Source organism: Myxocyprinus asiaticus, chromosome 43, assembly GCF_019703515.2.
Source record: "Myxocyprinus asiaticus isolate MX2 ecotype Aquarium Trade chromosome 43, UBuf_Myxa_2, whole genome shotgun sequence".
NCBI lineage: Eukaryota > Metazoa > Chordata > Actinopteri > Cypriniformes > Catostomidae > Myxocyprinus > Myxocyprinus asiaticus.
In genome coordinates, this window is record NC_059386.1 from 26,373,759 (window position 1) to 26,390,741 (window position 16,983).

At 38.6% G+C, this 16,983-nt stretch overlaps 1 protein-coding gene across 4 annotated transcripts in view; it reads left to right on the forward strand.

Moving 5' to 3' along the window:
• The first annotated feature begins 2,742 nt into the window (after window positions 1-2,742).
• The window catches only part of LOC127433691 (stAR-related lipid transfer protein 13-like), a 68,183-nt gene continuing 53,942 nt past the window's right edge, over window positions 2,743-16,983 (forward strand). The window contains exon 1 of one of the 4 annotated variants that reach the window (XM_051685789.1): window positions 2,743-3,168. In XM_051685789.1, the coding sequence (XP_051541749.1) occupies window positions 3,045-3,168 (124 nt within the window). In that variant the 5' untranslated portion in view covers window positions 2,743-3,044. Of the gene's footprint in view, window positions 3,169-7,760; window positions 7,967-16,983 lie in introns of those variants that run through there. The other 3 variants (XM_051685793.1, XM_051685788.1, XM_051685792.1) reach the window with 3 other exon arrangements.

Sequence of the window (16,983 nt, forward strand, 5' to 3'; positions counted from 1 at the left end):
ATTGTTATTCTATTACTACGTTTACATTTATTGGCAGATTTGGCAGATGCTTTTATCCAAAGCAACTTACAGTACACTTATTATAGAGACAATCCCCCCGGAGCAACCTTGAGTTAAGTGCCTTGCTCAAGGACACAATTGTGGTGGCTGTGGGGATCGAACCAGCAACCTTCTAATTGCCAGTTATGTGCTTTTGCCTGACCACGCCACCATCACTACTATTACTATTACTGTTACTATTACTATTACTATTGTTCATACTTTAAAAAACATAATCCTACATTTTAAAATCACGTTTACTTTTCTCCTTATTACTTATCTAAGAGATTAAATTTTGTTTTGCCTGGCGAATGATTAACGGGCAAAAGAATCCCATAGACTTGAATGAGGGACTCCAAGCCACATCTAAGATGTGTCCCAAATGACACACTATACACTATGCACTTGCAATATACACTATGCACTCAGCCATGTATATGTGTATGACTTTTCAAGGTGAAGTATTGTTCCAAATGGAACCCTAAATGTTTTTTTACTACAATGAAGCATTTGAAGATTAACAGCTGACAGAATTAACATTTCAAAGTAGGCATGCGATGTGTTGCCACTGGCTTTAGCGCATAAAGCAACCTCAATTCAACACTTGTATTTCAAACAACTTACATATTTAAACAGTGTGCAGTGATGGTAAAGCATTGAACTTACATTTGTTTTGTTGTTTTCATTTTTTTTTTTTTTTTTTTTTGTGTGGATTTTTTCCCCCTTTTTCACCCAATTTGGAATGTCCAATTCCCAGTGCGCTTTTAAGTCCTCGTGGTCGCGTAGTGATTCGCCTCAATCCGGGTGTCAGAGGATGAATCCCAGTTGCCTCCGCGTCTGAGACCATCAACCCACGCATCTTATCACGTTGAGCGCGTTGCCACGGAGACATAGCACGTGTGGAGGCTTCACGCCATCCACCATGGCATCCACGCTCAACTCACCACGCGCCCCACCGAGAACAAACCACATTATAGTGACCACGAGGAGGTTACCCCATGTGACTCTACCCTCCCTAGCAACCGGGCCAATTTGGTTGCTTAGGAGACCTGGCTGGAGTCACTCAGCACACCCTGGGATTCGAACTAGCGAGCTAGCGAACTCCAGGGGTGGTAGCCAGCGTCTTTTACCACTGAGCTACTCAGGCCCCGAACTTACATTTGTAAGTTGCTCTCTTCACTGAAGTTTCGCTCGTTGCTACATTCTCCACTATTTACAATTTTTTTGTTAGACCAGCATCGCAGCCAGGTAACTCTGCACTTTCCGCTACATATGGCAAGCCGCAAGTGCTGAGTGCATGAAGTGTCCAACATTCCACTCTCGGTTTAACGGCTGAAGAAATGGAAGCGTAAGTGGTAGTTCTGTCAGGGAGACTCACGCGGTACACGTCATTGTTTCATTCATAATTTCCTTTAACCAATGTGGCAGCTGCCTCCTCCCCACCACCACCAGCAAGTCTTCATTTAACAAGGGGTTGGATCCTCGCCCCTGCCGTCTTCCCTGGCAGGATTTGATGGTTAACTAAGATTTTCACCGGACCGTCCGATGGGGGCTTATGCCAAAAGTCTTTATTATTTTAATGTTCATCAATAAATTGTCATCCCCTTTATGCTATGCTGTTCCGAGTCTTTCTGATAGAAATGCCTTTCTAGCAAGTCAGTCCACTGTCGGCCATCTTTGGAATGCTCTCAGGAAGCTTTTTCCAGTCATGAAAGTGCAGTTCCTATCTACTTGAATGGGGAAAGACCGAAATCTCAAAAACGGTTGGTCAAGATTATGATCAAAGAACATATTTCAAATCAGCAGTAAAATCTGACAACACTGGTATCATAAATTGTGCTTCTTTACTTCAGATTATGCTACAAAAACGCCATTTTCCTGGCTTGCATAGCTAATCTGCATAGCTGATCTGAGTTTCAGTGTCTGTATCTAAAAGGCGATTGGCTTTTTTACCTGTAAGGCGGGACTTGCTTTCTACATCCGTCGACCATTGGGCATTCCAGTTTCTCCCATTCATTTTAATTGAAGTGGCCCATTTCTGCTAAATAATCTCTGAAATGCATAATCCGGGTACTAATTTTTTTAATAGTTTTTTTTTATTTATTTTTTTGCATTTTCAGTGTTAACATTCTACTCGCACTACTTACACAACAAAATGACGTTGAATAGTGCAGAAGTGTGTGGTTTGGGTTGCACAGAGGCTTGAGGTAGGATCTTTTGACTTGAGTAACTTGTAAGTAATCACCTACCAACCATCCAGACCACCCTATAGCAATCAAGGGAGAGTTTTGCACTTCATTTTCTTAAGAAATTGTAAAACAAAAAACAACAACAACAAAAAAAAACAACAACAAAAAAAAAATTTATACATTTTAACCTCACATTACTACATGGAATATTTGTACTTGACAAGCTGTGTACTAAGGGTATAACAGGACTTACGTGAAATGCAAGCAAGCTCAAAGGTGATTAAAATAGTATATATATATATAGTTACAGTACCTTGAATATAGTCTATACTTTCACTTATACACACAGAGTACTATAACTACCCAATTTCAAGGGAGATTCCCTGTCAAGATTTCCTTGTCAGTTGATACTGCATTTGCGGGCAGAGTGTGAGAGAGAAAGAGAGAGAGAGAGAGAGAGAGAGAGAGAGAGAGAGAGAGAGAGAGAGAGAGAGAGAGAGAGAGAGAGTACCATGCGACTCTGCATTGCATAGTGCTTGGAGACTTCACACGGCTGTTACCGCTGTCATAATGCGTTTATGAGAGCATGAAACCCATCCTGAGTTGGGCAGAGTGGATTCTCTTTCCGATATACTCTCGTGCCGGAGCGCAATATAAACACGCTTTGCCTTTTCATTTGCTGCAAGGTGACGCAGCGCCGCGTATCAGGTGAAGTGACAACTGCGGAACCAGAGTCCCAACCGACCGAGGCGGATAACGGATAACGGTTCGCGTATAGAAACCCGGGCGCGACGTGATTATGTGTCACCGTTCACAATGACAACGAAGCGAAAGTCGAGCAAACTGCAGCTGCGGCGGTCCATCAGCGAACAGCTGCGCGACTCCACATCGAAAGCCTGGGATTTACTCTGGAGAAATATACGGGACAAACGACTGGCAGGTCAGTGACGGTATCAAGCCAGCTCTAGAATCAACTTTTCGTCATGTAATTATATACCTGACACATGGGGTTCCATTGCTGTTTTGGGAAGGTCAAGTTTTGACGTTCATGGCCATGTTGTCCTCTTGGATGCTGTTTAATAACTTGGCATGTTCTGAATGCTTATGCTATCTATAAATAATTGAAAAAATAACACTGACACTGCGCTACACCGGTCGATATAATTTTGTGCGCATCGTTTTCTCCTGCAGCCGCATTTGTGGTAATGCAATTACATGATGTCTGCCTCTTAAGTGAATTAAATGATCTGCATTCCTGCGGAAAACTTTAAATGTTGGTGTCATGATTTTTACCTATATAAAATATTTTTCCATACTCTGAAAAGTAATATGTTTCATATTACACAGAGTGTAATAACATTTCTATACTTCAGTTCTCAGCCCAACATAAAACTATAGTATTGTTATAGTAGCTGCACAAAATGTCACATTTTTCACCTATTGTAATTTTTTGCACACTCTGAAAAGTGTTTTCAATTAGATGTATCATATTTTACAAATGTATGAAATGTAAATTTTTGTTAGGCTGTAATTAGATCTCAGCTTAGCATAATAGTATTGTACAGTATAGTTCTCAATCTCTAATGTTTTTACCTACTGTATATTCTTATACACACTTAAAGTATGTTTTGAAAAAACTGTATAAAATTGCAATACTTTAGCACACAGCACAGTTTTCTACCATCAGGAATAAAGTAATGTGATCTTGTAAAACAGGGTCCATTATCACATAAATGGCAGTGCTTTGTTTACTCATCCTTGGCTTTAAGTGAGGAAATGACAGAAAATGTTCGTTCATAAGCAATCTGGACTCGCTGAGAGAGTAGAAACTCGCTTCTCTCCCCATCAACCAACCCAGTGACCTCATTCTTTTCTTTATAACTAAATTTCTGTTCCAGCACTTTTATCTTTTGGGTAAACATCATATGTAAAGATGTATTTACTAAAAGCACCATTTTTAATAGCACTGTGAGCATACTAGTTTCACTTTTGAGTGGATTCTCATCGATATTGAGCATCTGGACTGCAGTTACTGATAAAGCATATGGGATTACCTTGAGCAGTGTCCTCGCTGGTTTAGACCATGAACAACTTACCTCTGGTTGATCTGCAGTGAATTTAGCTCACTTGAGTGAATGCTCTTGATAACACAGGGCTTGTTTTCATGGATCATGTTCATGTTTAGGTAATTTTGGCACAGCCCTTTTGTAGGTGTCTTAGCTGGACTTCGTGCTGTAGTGGTTAAGCAGACTGAAGGAAGTCCTCAGCTGAACTGAACGAATAATGAATGACTTCTTGAAAATGAAATTCATTCCATGAAAACCAGAGGGCGGTAATTTTCAAGTAATCCCTCCAAAAAGTTATTTCAAAGCAGTACCTGTCTCTGACATATACATCTGTATTCCTCCTATCATCCCCAGGGTAGAGTCAATTCTTAATATCATTTCTCATAATATTTCTTTAAATATTAATTTGATGATTCAGTAATATTATATTCTGTGGCTGGATTATAGACCTACTTGTCATTAGTGATTGACTTGGGACTGTGCATGTTGTGATGCCATCAGCCAATCAGTGTTGTCATGATGTAATTTTTCTGCAGCTCCACAGTGATTAGTCACATGGCATTTACAGCTTAGGTGATTGGCTCAACAAATTCAGTGCCCAAAATTGAGTGCCCAGAAGCAAAGATGGCAGAATTCAAAACACATACCTCTGGGGGTAAGTTCCCCCACCGAGCAACTGCCTTTGAGATGAATGTAAATGGAAACGGATAGCTTTCTCCAGGTATTATAGACCTCCTTGGATTGTATACATTTGTTTAAGTATGTGCTAGCCGGAGGTTGATGGGCTCCCCCTGCTGAGTCTGGTTCCTTCCAAGGATTCTTCCTCATCCAAACTAAACATCTTAGTAAGTTTTTCCTTTCCATTGTCACCTTTGGCTTGCTTACTGAGGGTTGTAAGACACTATTCTTTGTAAAGCTGCTTTGGGAAAATATGTATTGTGAAAAGCGCTATACAAATATATAAATACAAAATTTAAATGCATGCAGTAATGCTGATATGTTTTAGCTGCATCTTTCCTGGCTTGTCCATGCATGCCAAAAATACATCAAACATTTAAGGTGGGGAAATCCAATACATGTTCCAATAGAAAATTGTGTCTCCTTTTTGTTGTATCTGAATCACTTTGGCCTAAAGATGAGCTGTTTTGGATGTCCAGTTACCAGTTTTCTTTTTGCATTTCCAATATTTTCTTCATGGTTCAGTTGAATACTGACTGTTTGGAACTGTTGATCCCTTGGGGTTCTGCTGGGTGCATATGACGCTTGCTCTCGTGCTTCTTCTGGTGGAGAGCACAGAAGACCCAGGTCTGTTCTGAGGAATGTAAGTAAAGCCCTGAGCACCCTACAGGAATCTCCCAAGACCAACTAAATCTGAGCAGCCCTGAGTGGGGGCAGAAAGAGTTGGGAAGAAAACAGGTCTGTGCTCTGTTAGTTTCTGGTCACTCACATAATACTTATAGTTAACAAAAGAGTGAAATTTGTGAAAGCTTTTTGATTTGACAAAATCTGGAAAAAAATAAATACATAAATAAATAGCAATTTGTGACAAGCTAATTGGATGAATCTCATTAAACCTCTCAAGAATGTGTCGCAAGTTATATTTTGATGAGAGGTCTGCTGGTAGTGGATTTTGCCAATACCGATAACTGAAGTGGTGGGAAAGGCCAATAACCAATTAATTAGCCGATAGTTTTTAAAACACAATTTATAGGATGTTATTCTTTCAGGCCCAGACATAGAGGCTATGAATAAAATCTCAGATGTAATTTATTGTGCAACCAAAATCCCAATAATAACCAGAAAAATGTTTAAAATATTTGGTGCATAAAATGGGACATTTAACTATAAACAAGCACAACACATTACAGGGACTCTTATTATGAAATGACAGAGACTTGGCTCCATTACACTGCTCTATATTAAGTATTAACCAAGCTTTTTATAGCCTGTATATTTACCAGATAAAGGGTTTTGTAAAAATATTTCACCAGATGCAGTTTGATGGGGAATAAGGTTTATTATCATTCACAAGATATGAAGTTGGAGACACGATGTATGCGCTGACGGGGCACATTTCCGTGTAGTCGCATTTATCTTTGAATGCCCTCGCTTTAATTTAGAACACTTGATTATCTAATCAAAATAACAAAATATGCATTAAAGTGAGGATATAAATATGGATGAATATTGTCAATGATGAAAGATTTAGATACAGCAAAAACCCACGAGGTGTTAGTGATTGTTTTTGTTTCACTTCCAGAGGCAGCTGTTATACTGTAGAATCAGGTCATTCAAACTGTAGAAACCTCCACAAAGGAACACAGAGGAAAAAAAAACTGATCTGGATAGATTTCAATCAGTAAAACCGATTTATCTGTCTTTGATTACAGAAAATGGTACAAAGGAACACAAAGGAAATAGAAAAATATCTGCAAAGACTTTTTATAGTTCCAAAAAGCAACTATCGGCACCAGTTAATCAGTAAAACCGATATATCGGTCATTGATTACAGAAAGTTTTTCTACTGTATATTTAGGATCTTTAAGATTTCCTGCATTGTGACTTTATTTTCATGACTAATAAGTACATTTCCCCATCCCAATTTTCATAAAGGAAAAAAATATATATTTTCAATGTGACAAAATAAAGATAATTTTTAAAATTGTAAACTATATTGCTTTTATGCTGATTAAAAAAAGATAAAAAATCTAACGGGATATCACCTTTGAAGGTAATGGGAATTTTAGGGTGAAATGTGACGGATATGTTTTCAAAAGATTCATCAACTTTCACCAAATTTCTCTAGTGTTTATAAGACATCATAAGAATGTCTAATGCCGACAGTGTCATTTTGTCTGTTCAGGAGGTTCATGATGTCACCCACTCACATCTTACATGTTATTGATTTTAACCTTATGGTTTGAGAGTACTTTTCATGGTTTCAAGAGGTACCACAACCCATAGTGTTTCTTTTTTTATATATACATGCATACCATTATGAACAGCAGTTACTGATTGACTCTGTTATCAGCTAAACATTCTAGCAGATATCAGGTGGTTATTTTCTCTTTTTTGGCTGAGAAAAGCCACACATACACAGTCTATACTTCAATACTTGAAACATACTCAAAAATCACTGAGGCAGGTTTTTGGCTGCAGTTCAGTTGGTTGCACAATGCATCCCACACTCCCAACCTGATTGGCTCCTTTTCTGGTCACATGACCATTAAGTGGGTGGTTCAGATGAAAATGTGAACTCAAGTCAGAACTGACTTGCCTAGTTATGTTTGTGTCTGCATATTTGACAGAGATCAGTGAGTGTATGACACCTACTGTAATAAATAGGAAAGGATTACCACTTGGTAGTGCACATTAGTTGACAACTTTCAGTACTGTAGATGCTAACACTGGAATGCTCACTGCATACTGTGTTTGTGCGTGAGTTTAGGGAGTGACTGATTGATAAGTCAGAGGGAAGCAGTTTGGACAGTTGAGATATGGACACAATGCTGACTGATGTCTCAGACGAGTGTATGGACAGTGAGTGTTTGGGAAGCATGACACCAGAAACTCAAGATATATACCTTAGACTGGATAGTCACCACAGGCGATCTGGACTACGCCTGGCTCGTATCATCGCTAGGCAACAGCTGCTGAGGAAGATATCCCAAGGTATGAGAGGTGCTCTGGTTAACATTTTTGTTGGAACTACCCTTGTTTACCTGTCTGCAGGTTTAGACAGATTGTATGTCTTTCTTTTCCTCTTTCTATGGATTTGGGTCATGTTTCAAGTGTCAACTTTGTCTCAGATGTTTTTCTTCTAAAATTCTTTAGGTGAAATAAAAATAGAAATGAGACAATTGTTGACATATATTAAGACTAGCATTGCCCAGATAATTTGGATTTGAGAGAATCTGATGAGAAATATTTGAGTTCATATTGAAATCTTTGACTTGTGATTGCAGACTTTTGTATCTTGGTAAATCTGAGCACAGTTTGACACAGAGTTGATATCTCTTCTGAAATGCTAAATAAGACATGTGAGATTACTTTAGTTATGAATTTATTGGTTTCTGTTCTTTTCCTTTTAGAGTTATCCAGAGGAAAATCTTATTGATTAGTTAGATGTTGCTTTTTCATACATTAATGGAGTTCTCACATATGTCTAATTGTTTAAACTTTGTTTCACTTGTTTCTCCTAAAGTTACTGGGGTCTTGTTCTCAGGAGTAACATCTGGGAAGCAGGAAAATCAAGCATAAGTCTCCATTCACTCTCTATTTAATCTCATGGTCTTGGAGAAACAACTGAGACATAAAAGAGATATCATTTGTGATATTTCTTTCTTACGGGTCATTCTTGTTTTTGAAATGTTAGTGACCCTTAAGACAGTTGGAGCTTTGTGGGCATTTGTTACAAAATGTTTTGTTCTGGTTCGATTTGTCATTCATTTGTGTTGCATCTGTTTGCGTGAATTTGAAGCACTTTGCACTCAACTCTGACGTGCTAAGCTGATCCTCTGTTTTCAGTGGTAATACAGGCAACAGGACAAAGTTTCCTTGTGTTGTAGATGTAAAGAGTCTTTGTGTTTTTAGCACTTGAGAACAGCCTGTGCAAAACCAGTCCCAAATCCAAAGTATTATTAATGAATAACCCTTTTATATTTTGAGCGTATGATAGAAAAACACATGACCTGCATATGTTTGTGCATGCAGCACTTGTTCTAAATTGGTTTATACCTCTGTATTACATGCTTGAAGCTCTAACTAATTGGTTTGTTTTGATTTGACCATTAATTAATGAAACTTAAGACTAAGAAACATATCAAGTTTTAAATATGTCTGTAATAACACTAGTGATGTTTACAGCAAGCTTTGGTTTGACAGTAAAAAGTTTTAGAGGTCAGTAGAAATATTTATACCTGCAGTATGTGGCAGCTTTAGTTTTGCTGGAAATCTGCACATGCACATACACACATTCTCAGACACACCGTATTAGTAAATGCTTGGACTATATGCTGGTTACTCTGTCATTCGGCTTGTGGAGGTCTGGATGGCTGGATAGTTCTTGTGAAATCATGGGCTTGTCCAGTCATGACTTTGGCATGTGGATGCATATATATTCAGTGCCTCAACAGGGGAACAGTTTAGACAAGATTATTGATTTGACATTATTTACATCCCAGACTTACTAAGATAGTTGGCCTTCAATTTCACCAAAGCTGCTCGAATCAGTCTTGCATGTTTGGCTTACATTTGACATAGCAGTGGTTTGTTTTAGATTAGATCAGTTATCTAAATGTTGAGGGAATAGATCAGCATACCTGTTGAGATGCTAAAGCCCTGGTTAGACATGAAAATGCAGATAATTTAGATGCTGAGATGTAAATTCTGTCTAACGTTGTTTTAAAATATAGTGAGCTACTTTGCTGCCTACTGCCTACATAGACAGCTACATTCTAAGGCAGTATCGTAACTGTCGTGAAACCTCATAAGTGACTGAACATAAAAAGCACTCATTTGAGACTTAACTTCAATTGAATTCAAAGGAGTTTGATGTTAGCATGTTGCTAAGCTAACAGTGTGATATTCTAATCAGCTTAAAGGAATATTCCGGGTTCAATAAATTAAGCTCAGTCGACAGCATTTGTGGAAAAATGTTGATAACCACAAAAATTGATTTCGACTCATCCCTCCTTTTCTTTAAAAAAAGGCAAAATCAAGGTTACAGTTAAAATCCAAGTGAACGGGGCCAATTTTTTTGAGGGTTTAAACACGGAATTGTGAAGCTTATAATTTGATAAAAGCACTTACATTAATTCTTCTTTTAAAACTTGTATATAATTTGAGCTTTAAAGTTGTTAAAATTATAGTTTTTACAGTCGTACTAGGGTTGTCATGGCAGCAAAGAAAAATTCTATATAACTTTAGATAGGAAAAGGTTATTAAGTGATTTTATCACATACTGTAAACACACATACTCTATTGTTTACATCTTGTAACTATACTTTTGAAACAGTGAGTATTTTAATATTTTAGTATTTCAATATTTATAGATTGGCCCCATTCACTTCCATTGTAAGTGCCTCACTGCAACCTCGATTTTTTATTTTATTTTATTTTATTAAAGAAAAGGAGGGATGTCAAAACCATTTTTGCCACAAATGCTGTCGATTGAGGTTAACATGTACTTAACCCGAAATATTCCTTTTTAAAATGCATAGCGTAAAAGAGTACATTTTTAATTAAACTGAGCAATTTTTATCGTTACTTTTTAGTATTGAATATATTACAATTGTAATCATCATTTCCACACTAATTCGCTGTAATTTAAAAACTCAGTTTTAAGTTATCTAAGACAATTGTTTTCCAAAGTATGTGGTAATTGAGAGGGTTTTTGAAACGCTATATTTTCGGCAGTGAAAACTGTCATTCTAATGTGAATGAGAGACATAAATGTAGTGGAATTAATCTGTTTTAAGCGAAAACATATTAGTTTGGATGTGGCAAAAAATGCCCACCTTTTGGAACAACCTACACCTCTGGATTGCACCTTTAATGCCTGCAAATGCTGCCTTCATAGGCAGCTTACTTGGTTTTAGAACAGAGCATCTCTTTTTCTCAATCTTTTTCAAATCTTTACCTGACCTTTTTTGCCTGACTGCAGACTAAGTGTTAGCAGCTGTACTGTAAGTCGGGTCCAAGAATACCCCATTCCATCAAAAACTGGGCCTGGTGCCTGTCATGCAGAGCACTTTGATAAAGCAGCTCTGCCACTGGGAGCAGTTTTAGCTAAATGTGGACTGAAGGCAATGCCATAATGAGACTGAAATATGAGCATCTCAGTATGAGCTGACTGTAGTATGTCTCTCGTACTTAAGAGTACTTCAGCGTAATGCATCTGAAATCTGTTTTCCGAGGGCTTTGTTGTCAAGGTAAGGTCAGAGTTTTTTTTATGCATGCTTTAAAGCACCGATCTGCTTTGTCCCAGAGTATTTTGTGTGATGTCACCCTATGTATTCTGTCAATCAGTCATTATTTGTTTGTATGGGCTATTCCCTTAAACAGTGAATTGGGAGAGGTGTGATGCAGTTGTTAGATCTGGGCTGGTAACTAAAAGGTTATAGGTTTAAATCTTGCCAAGGATGATCTCTGTGAGCTGCCACTGTTGTTGCTTAAAGCAGAACGCTTATTCTCAGGTTGCTCCAGGGTGTCTTTCCCTGTAATTAGTGTACTGTATGTCGCTTTAGATAAAAGTGTCTGCTAAATGACTATGTGCTAACATCTCCACACACACAAGTGGGTGGTGTTCATGTGTAGTGTGCAGCTGTGATAGTTTTTTACATTCCTGCCAACTGCCTCAATATTCCTTTTTTTATTAGAATGAAAAATATTGAAAAATAATGAATGTTGGGCTGGTCAGGATGCTCAAATAAAAAGAGCAATGTTTTGGAAGAACATAGAGCCACAACATTTACACTTTTCAAGGAAATCAACCTATGAATTGCTCACATAAAGTTGTCTCTGCATATCGATGACACTTCACCTTAATACCTTTAAATGAAAAAATGGTTAAGCATTTCATAGCACACATAGGCCTATTATACCTTGGAGGTTCCTGTATGATTTGCAAACCTCTGTAGTACTGCTTCAGTCTGAATCAATTTCTTATCCAGCAATATGTTTTGCTGAAATGGTCATGATCAGTGCCCTTATCTAACTCTTGTTTAGTATGCAGGGTGGATTCCTGGGTGATGAGCGTGTGCATCTGTCATATCAAGAGCTGCTGTGGCATGTGTGTAGTTGCTTAACAGTGGTAAGGGTTGTTGGGTTGGACTTCAGTGGGGCAGTGATTCAGTTCAGTCCTTTAATCCGAAAACAGTTATCTCCTCTCATCCCTCACACTACAGCTCTCTGCTCTGCTGTCCATGCAGCTAAGCATTTATCAAAACAATGACGCACTAAAGGCGGAACTTATCTCGTGTTTTTTTGGAATGGCATGAAGTGGTCATGAGGCAGTAGCTTAAACGCTCCCTATGTTGTGAATCAGTATATCGTGAACACGAATTCGGGCACTGGTAAGGGTACTGATCCACTGAACATTGGGACAACTATGACTCAATCACCTGCGACAGTAAATGAGCTTGCGTATTCAAACGCAGCTGTTATTAATCAGCACCATCGCTGTATAAATTACACTATCGTTCATTTTTGTCGAAGGTATTCAAATATACAGTGTTATTAGAACAGGTCAATGGCATAAATAAAGAAATACAAATATAAAGGAGTGTATTTTAAACCTTCTTTTAACAACTCAAATATTTTAAAGATTGTTTCACTTTAATGGTAATTATGAATGAAAGTCATTACAAACAACATCTCTTTAAAGAGAAAATAAGGCTTGGACTTCATAGTTTTACACTTGTGCTCATCATCTAACACCTTGAAAGACTTCAGCTCCCTGGTTTTATGGTGCATTATGGGATTTGTTTAGGGAGCGAACGTTTCAGTGCACTGGAACGAGTTCAGTTAAATCGACAGCATAAAATGTGGATTACCACAAATAAAATTATTTCGATTTGGCCCTCGTTTATTTAAAACAATGGCAAAACCTGCAGTTGCAGTAAGGCACTTACAAAGGTGTAAGTGAATGGGTCCAGTCCATAAACATTTAGATGCACACTGTTTTAAAATTATAGGCACAAGACAAACCATTATACGTGTTAGCATTATTTTTGTGTGATAAAATTGCTTACTAACCTTAACGGTGTACACTTTTGTTCAGTATTACAACTTTGTCATGACAACGTAACACTAGTAAACCCTGTAATCTGGTAAACTCTATAACGCTGGTAAATTTAGGATTTTGTCATCATAAAATTATTTTAACACATATAATGTTTAAGTCCTGCGACTGTACTTTTGAAACAGTGTGTATTTGAATGTTTATGGACTGGCCCCATTCACTTGCACTTTAAGTGCCTTACTGTAACCGCAATTTTTGCTTTATGTTAATAAGCGACCAGTCAATTATTTTTTTGTTGTAATCAGCATTATGTCACAATTGCTGTCCATTGAGCTTAACTTGTATTGAACCAGAAAATTCCTTTTAAGAATAAAAATTACTAAATAAAAGGTAGTTTTGGGAATTCAATACAATGCTCACCTTGCTATCATCTCAGAAAAAAATGTGATTATTTATAATTTTAAATTCATGTTTGTTGAAAAAAATGTCAATTGGGAGTCCAAACAAATAATGAGTCAAGAAGGAGATATTAAAAATCATGGCTGATATATCTTCTGGTTCAAAATTTTGACACTGGAAATGGAAGGTCAAGTGCAGCGCTTTGCATTGTGAGATACAGTACCCATTGCAGTGTGCTAGTTTATGCAATTTGCATACTGTGCACAGTATACATTCTAAATAATGCAGAAATAATAAGAGTTGTATAGAAGTATGCTATGAATCTAAACAATGTGGTTTCACTTTGAGGAGAGGTTCTGTGGTCTCAGGTCTTGAAATTTTTCCCTTGCTCTTCATTGCCCTCTGTTGGCTGAGCAGAGATATGACTAAAAAGCATTCTCCTGGCAGGCTGTACCCATAAAAATAGCCTACATTTAAGAGGTGAGACACGTGATTGGGTGAAAGGAATAATAATGAAAATTCTCTCATCATTACTCACCCTCATGCCATCCCAGATGTGTATGACTTTCTTTCTTCTTCAGAATGCAAACGAAGATTTTTAGAAGAATCAGCTCTGTATGTCTATTCAATGTAAGTGAATGTTGACCAAAACTTTGAAGCTGTAAAAAGCACATAAAGGTAATAAGATCTAATCGGTTTTGGCTGAGAACAGACCAAAACTCCATCTTTACTATAAATCTTCAACAATCTCCTTGGTGATCATAATTTCAAGCTTGATTACACTTTCTAGCACCACCTAGCGCTCTGTGCATACGTCAGGCACTAGGAGGTGTAATCAAGCTTGAAATCATGATCCTGCCCAGAGACTGTAATGGCAAGATTTACAGTGAAAACAGAGTTATATTTTGGTCCGTTCTCACCCAAAACAGATTTTATTTCTTCAGAAGACATGGATTAAACCAACGGAGTCTTGTGGGTAACTTTTATGCTGCCTTTATATGCTTTTTGGAGCTTCAAAGTTTTGGTCACCATTCACTTGCATTGCATGGACCTACAGAGCTGGAATATTCTTCTAAAAATCTTTCTTTGTGTTCTGCTGAAGAAAGAAAGTCATACACATGTGGGATGGCATGAGGGTGAGTAAATGATGAGAGAATTTTCATTTTTGGGTGAACTATCCCTTTAATGGAAGACCCTTAAATATTTCTATATTAAATTTTTCAGCCTCATCGTACAATTTAAGTAAACGTTGGTAAAAATAGCAGGCTACAATAAAATTGTATAGCAAAAACACAAAGAATGAAGATTTACTAATGATGGGGATGCAATATACTTTATTAAACACTAAATAATATGCAGTGATTACAACAATTACAATAATCCAAGTAATTTCTTATTAAACATGTAGTTTGTTTTGCAGTAAAGACACAATGGAGAGAATGCAGACAGTTCCATCTACATTTAAATAGCAAGATTAATGAGTAAATCTGTATATTAGTTAAATCCTGTGCTACAAATATAAATCGCTACTTGGGTGGTTGACATATTAGCCTGAAAATAAGTTAACTCCAAATATTAGGCATGAAAATTATTGAGTTGTGTTGTACTGACTCTTAGATTTACAAAAATATATGTGGTCTTTTAGATTTTGTATTGGAATCTGAATTTGTTCACCAGTTTGTTGTATTAGTGCCTAAAATTGTCATATGGTATTACATGAAAGTTATTGTATATAAAATAAAAATGGGGTATACTTTTCTTAAGTAACTCACTTTATCATAATTCTTTATCATTACTATCTTGAGATCCAGCATTTCCTTGTGCAAATTCATTACATTTGTATTATTTTTCTTAATCAGAAGTAAGACATCTGTCCTCAATCTTTCAATATATTTTTGATTCATTCTGACAAACCCTGTTATAAATCTAACAAAATGTTTGTGACTCTTTGTAACACTTCTCAGTGGAAGGAGGAGGCGAGAAGCAGATTTCCTGGTTCAGGTAGGCGTTTTTTTAATTTCCTCAGTGCAGCACAAACACACTCTCAGAGCTTTACGTTGTTGGAAAACACAGTCTCAAAACATCCACAAACTAGCTTACAAAAATAAACTCTCCAATTTGTAATCATAAAAACTTCTGGCTTCATAGTCCGTGCCCAGGCTCTCTCTCTCCTCTAACTGCTGTGTGGCTCTATTTATGCCGCTCTCCCCGTGCTCACTGAAATTAGAGACAGGTGTTAGACATGATTTAACTCAGGTGTAAGCGCCCTTACCGCTTTCTCTCTCTCCGGAGAGATGCTTGACCACGCCCCCGCTGCCACATATCCCCACCGCCCGACTCAGGCCGGGGTGGCGTCCGGCCTGCCTACCACTCCCCCCCCCATTCCTGGAAAGGAAGTCGGCGACAGCCATCTGCGCCCCCGGTCTGTGGACCACCTTGAACTTAAATGGCTGAAGAGCCAGATACCAACGGGTGATCCGGGCATTGGTATCCTTCATGCGGTGGAGCCATTGGAGTGGGGCGTGATCAGAACAGAGGGTGAAGGCCCACCCCAGCAGGTAGTATCGGAGTGTGAGGACCACCCACTTGATGGCAAGACACTCCTTTTCTACGGTGCTGTACTTAGTTTCCCTTAACGAGAGCTTACGGCTAATGTACAGCACCGGGCGCTCCTCCCCCTCCACCACCTGCGAGAGTACGGCCCCCAGACCCCTGTCTTGTCAATTTGGGGACGCACCTGCCCGTGGCCCAAGTGGAACCCCAGATACCGTACCTCCACCCGTCCAATCGCGCACTTCTTCGGGTTCGCTGTGAGTCCCGCTCGGCGCAGCGATCTCAGAACCGCCCTCAGATGTTGCATATGTCGCTGCCAATCATTGCTATAAATGATGATGTCATCTAAATAGGCAGCGGCGTAAGCTGAATGCGGTCTGAGGATTCGGTCCATGAGACGCTGAAACGTAGCCGGGGCCCCAAACAAACTGAACGGAAGTGTCACAAATTGGTGTAATCCAAACGATGTGGAGAAGGCGGTTTTCTCACGGGAAATTGGTGTCAAGGGGATCTGCCAGTAACCCTTCGTCAAATCCAATGTCGAATAAAAACGAGCAGTGCCCAACCGATCAAGCAACTCATCAACGCGAGGCATTGGATATGCATCAGATTTAGACACCGCATTGACTTTTCTATAATCCACACAGAATCGCACAGACCCGTCGTTCTTAGGCACTAGAACAACTGGGCTGGACCAATCGCTGTGGGATTCTTCTATTACCCCCATATCAAGCATCGCATCCAATTCTTCCCGAACGATTTTCTTTTTGTGTTCGGGTAGTCGATAGGGGCGGCTACGTACCACGACCCCCGGCTCGGTCTCGATGTGGTGATGGATGAGGTTTGTACATCCCGGTAGAGGGGAGAACACATCTGCAAACTCCTGTTGCAACCTAGCAACCTCCGTGAGTTGGCTCGGTGAGAGGTGGTCTCCGTAAATGACCAGGGTGAACTTTTGCTCTAAGATCAAGAACGTACTGAATTTCATTTTTAC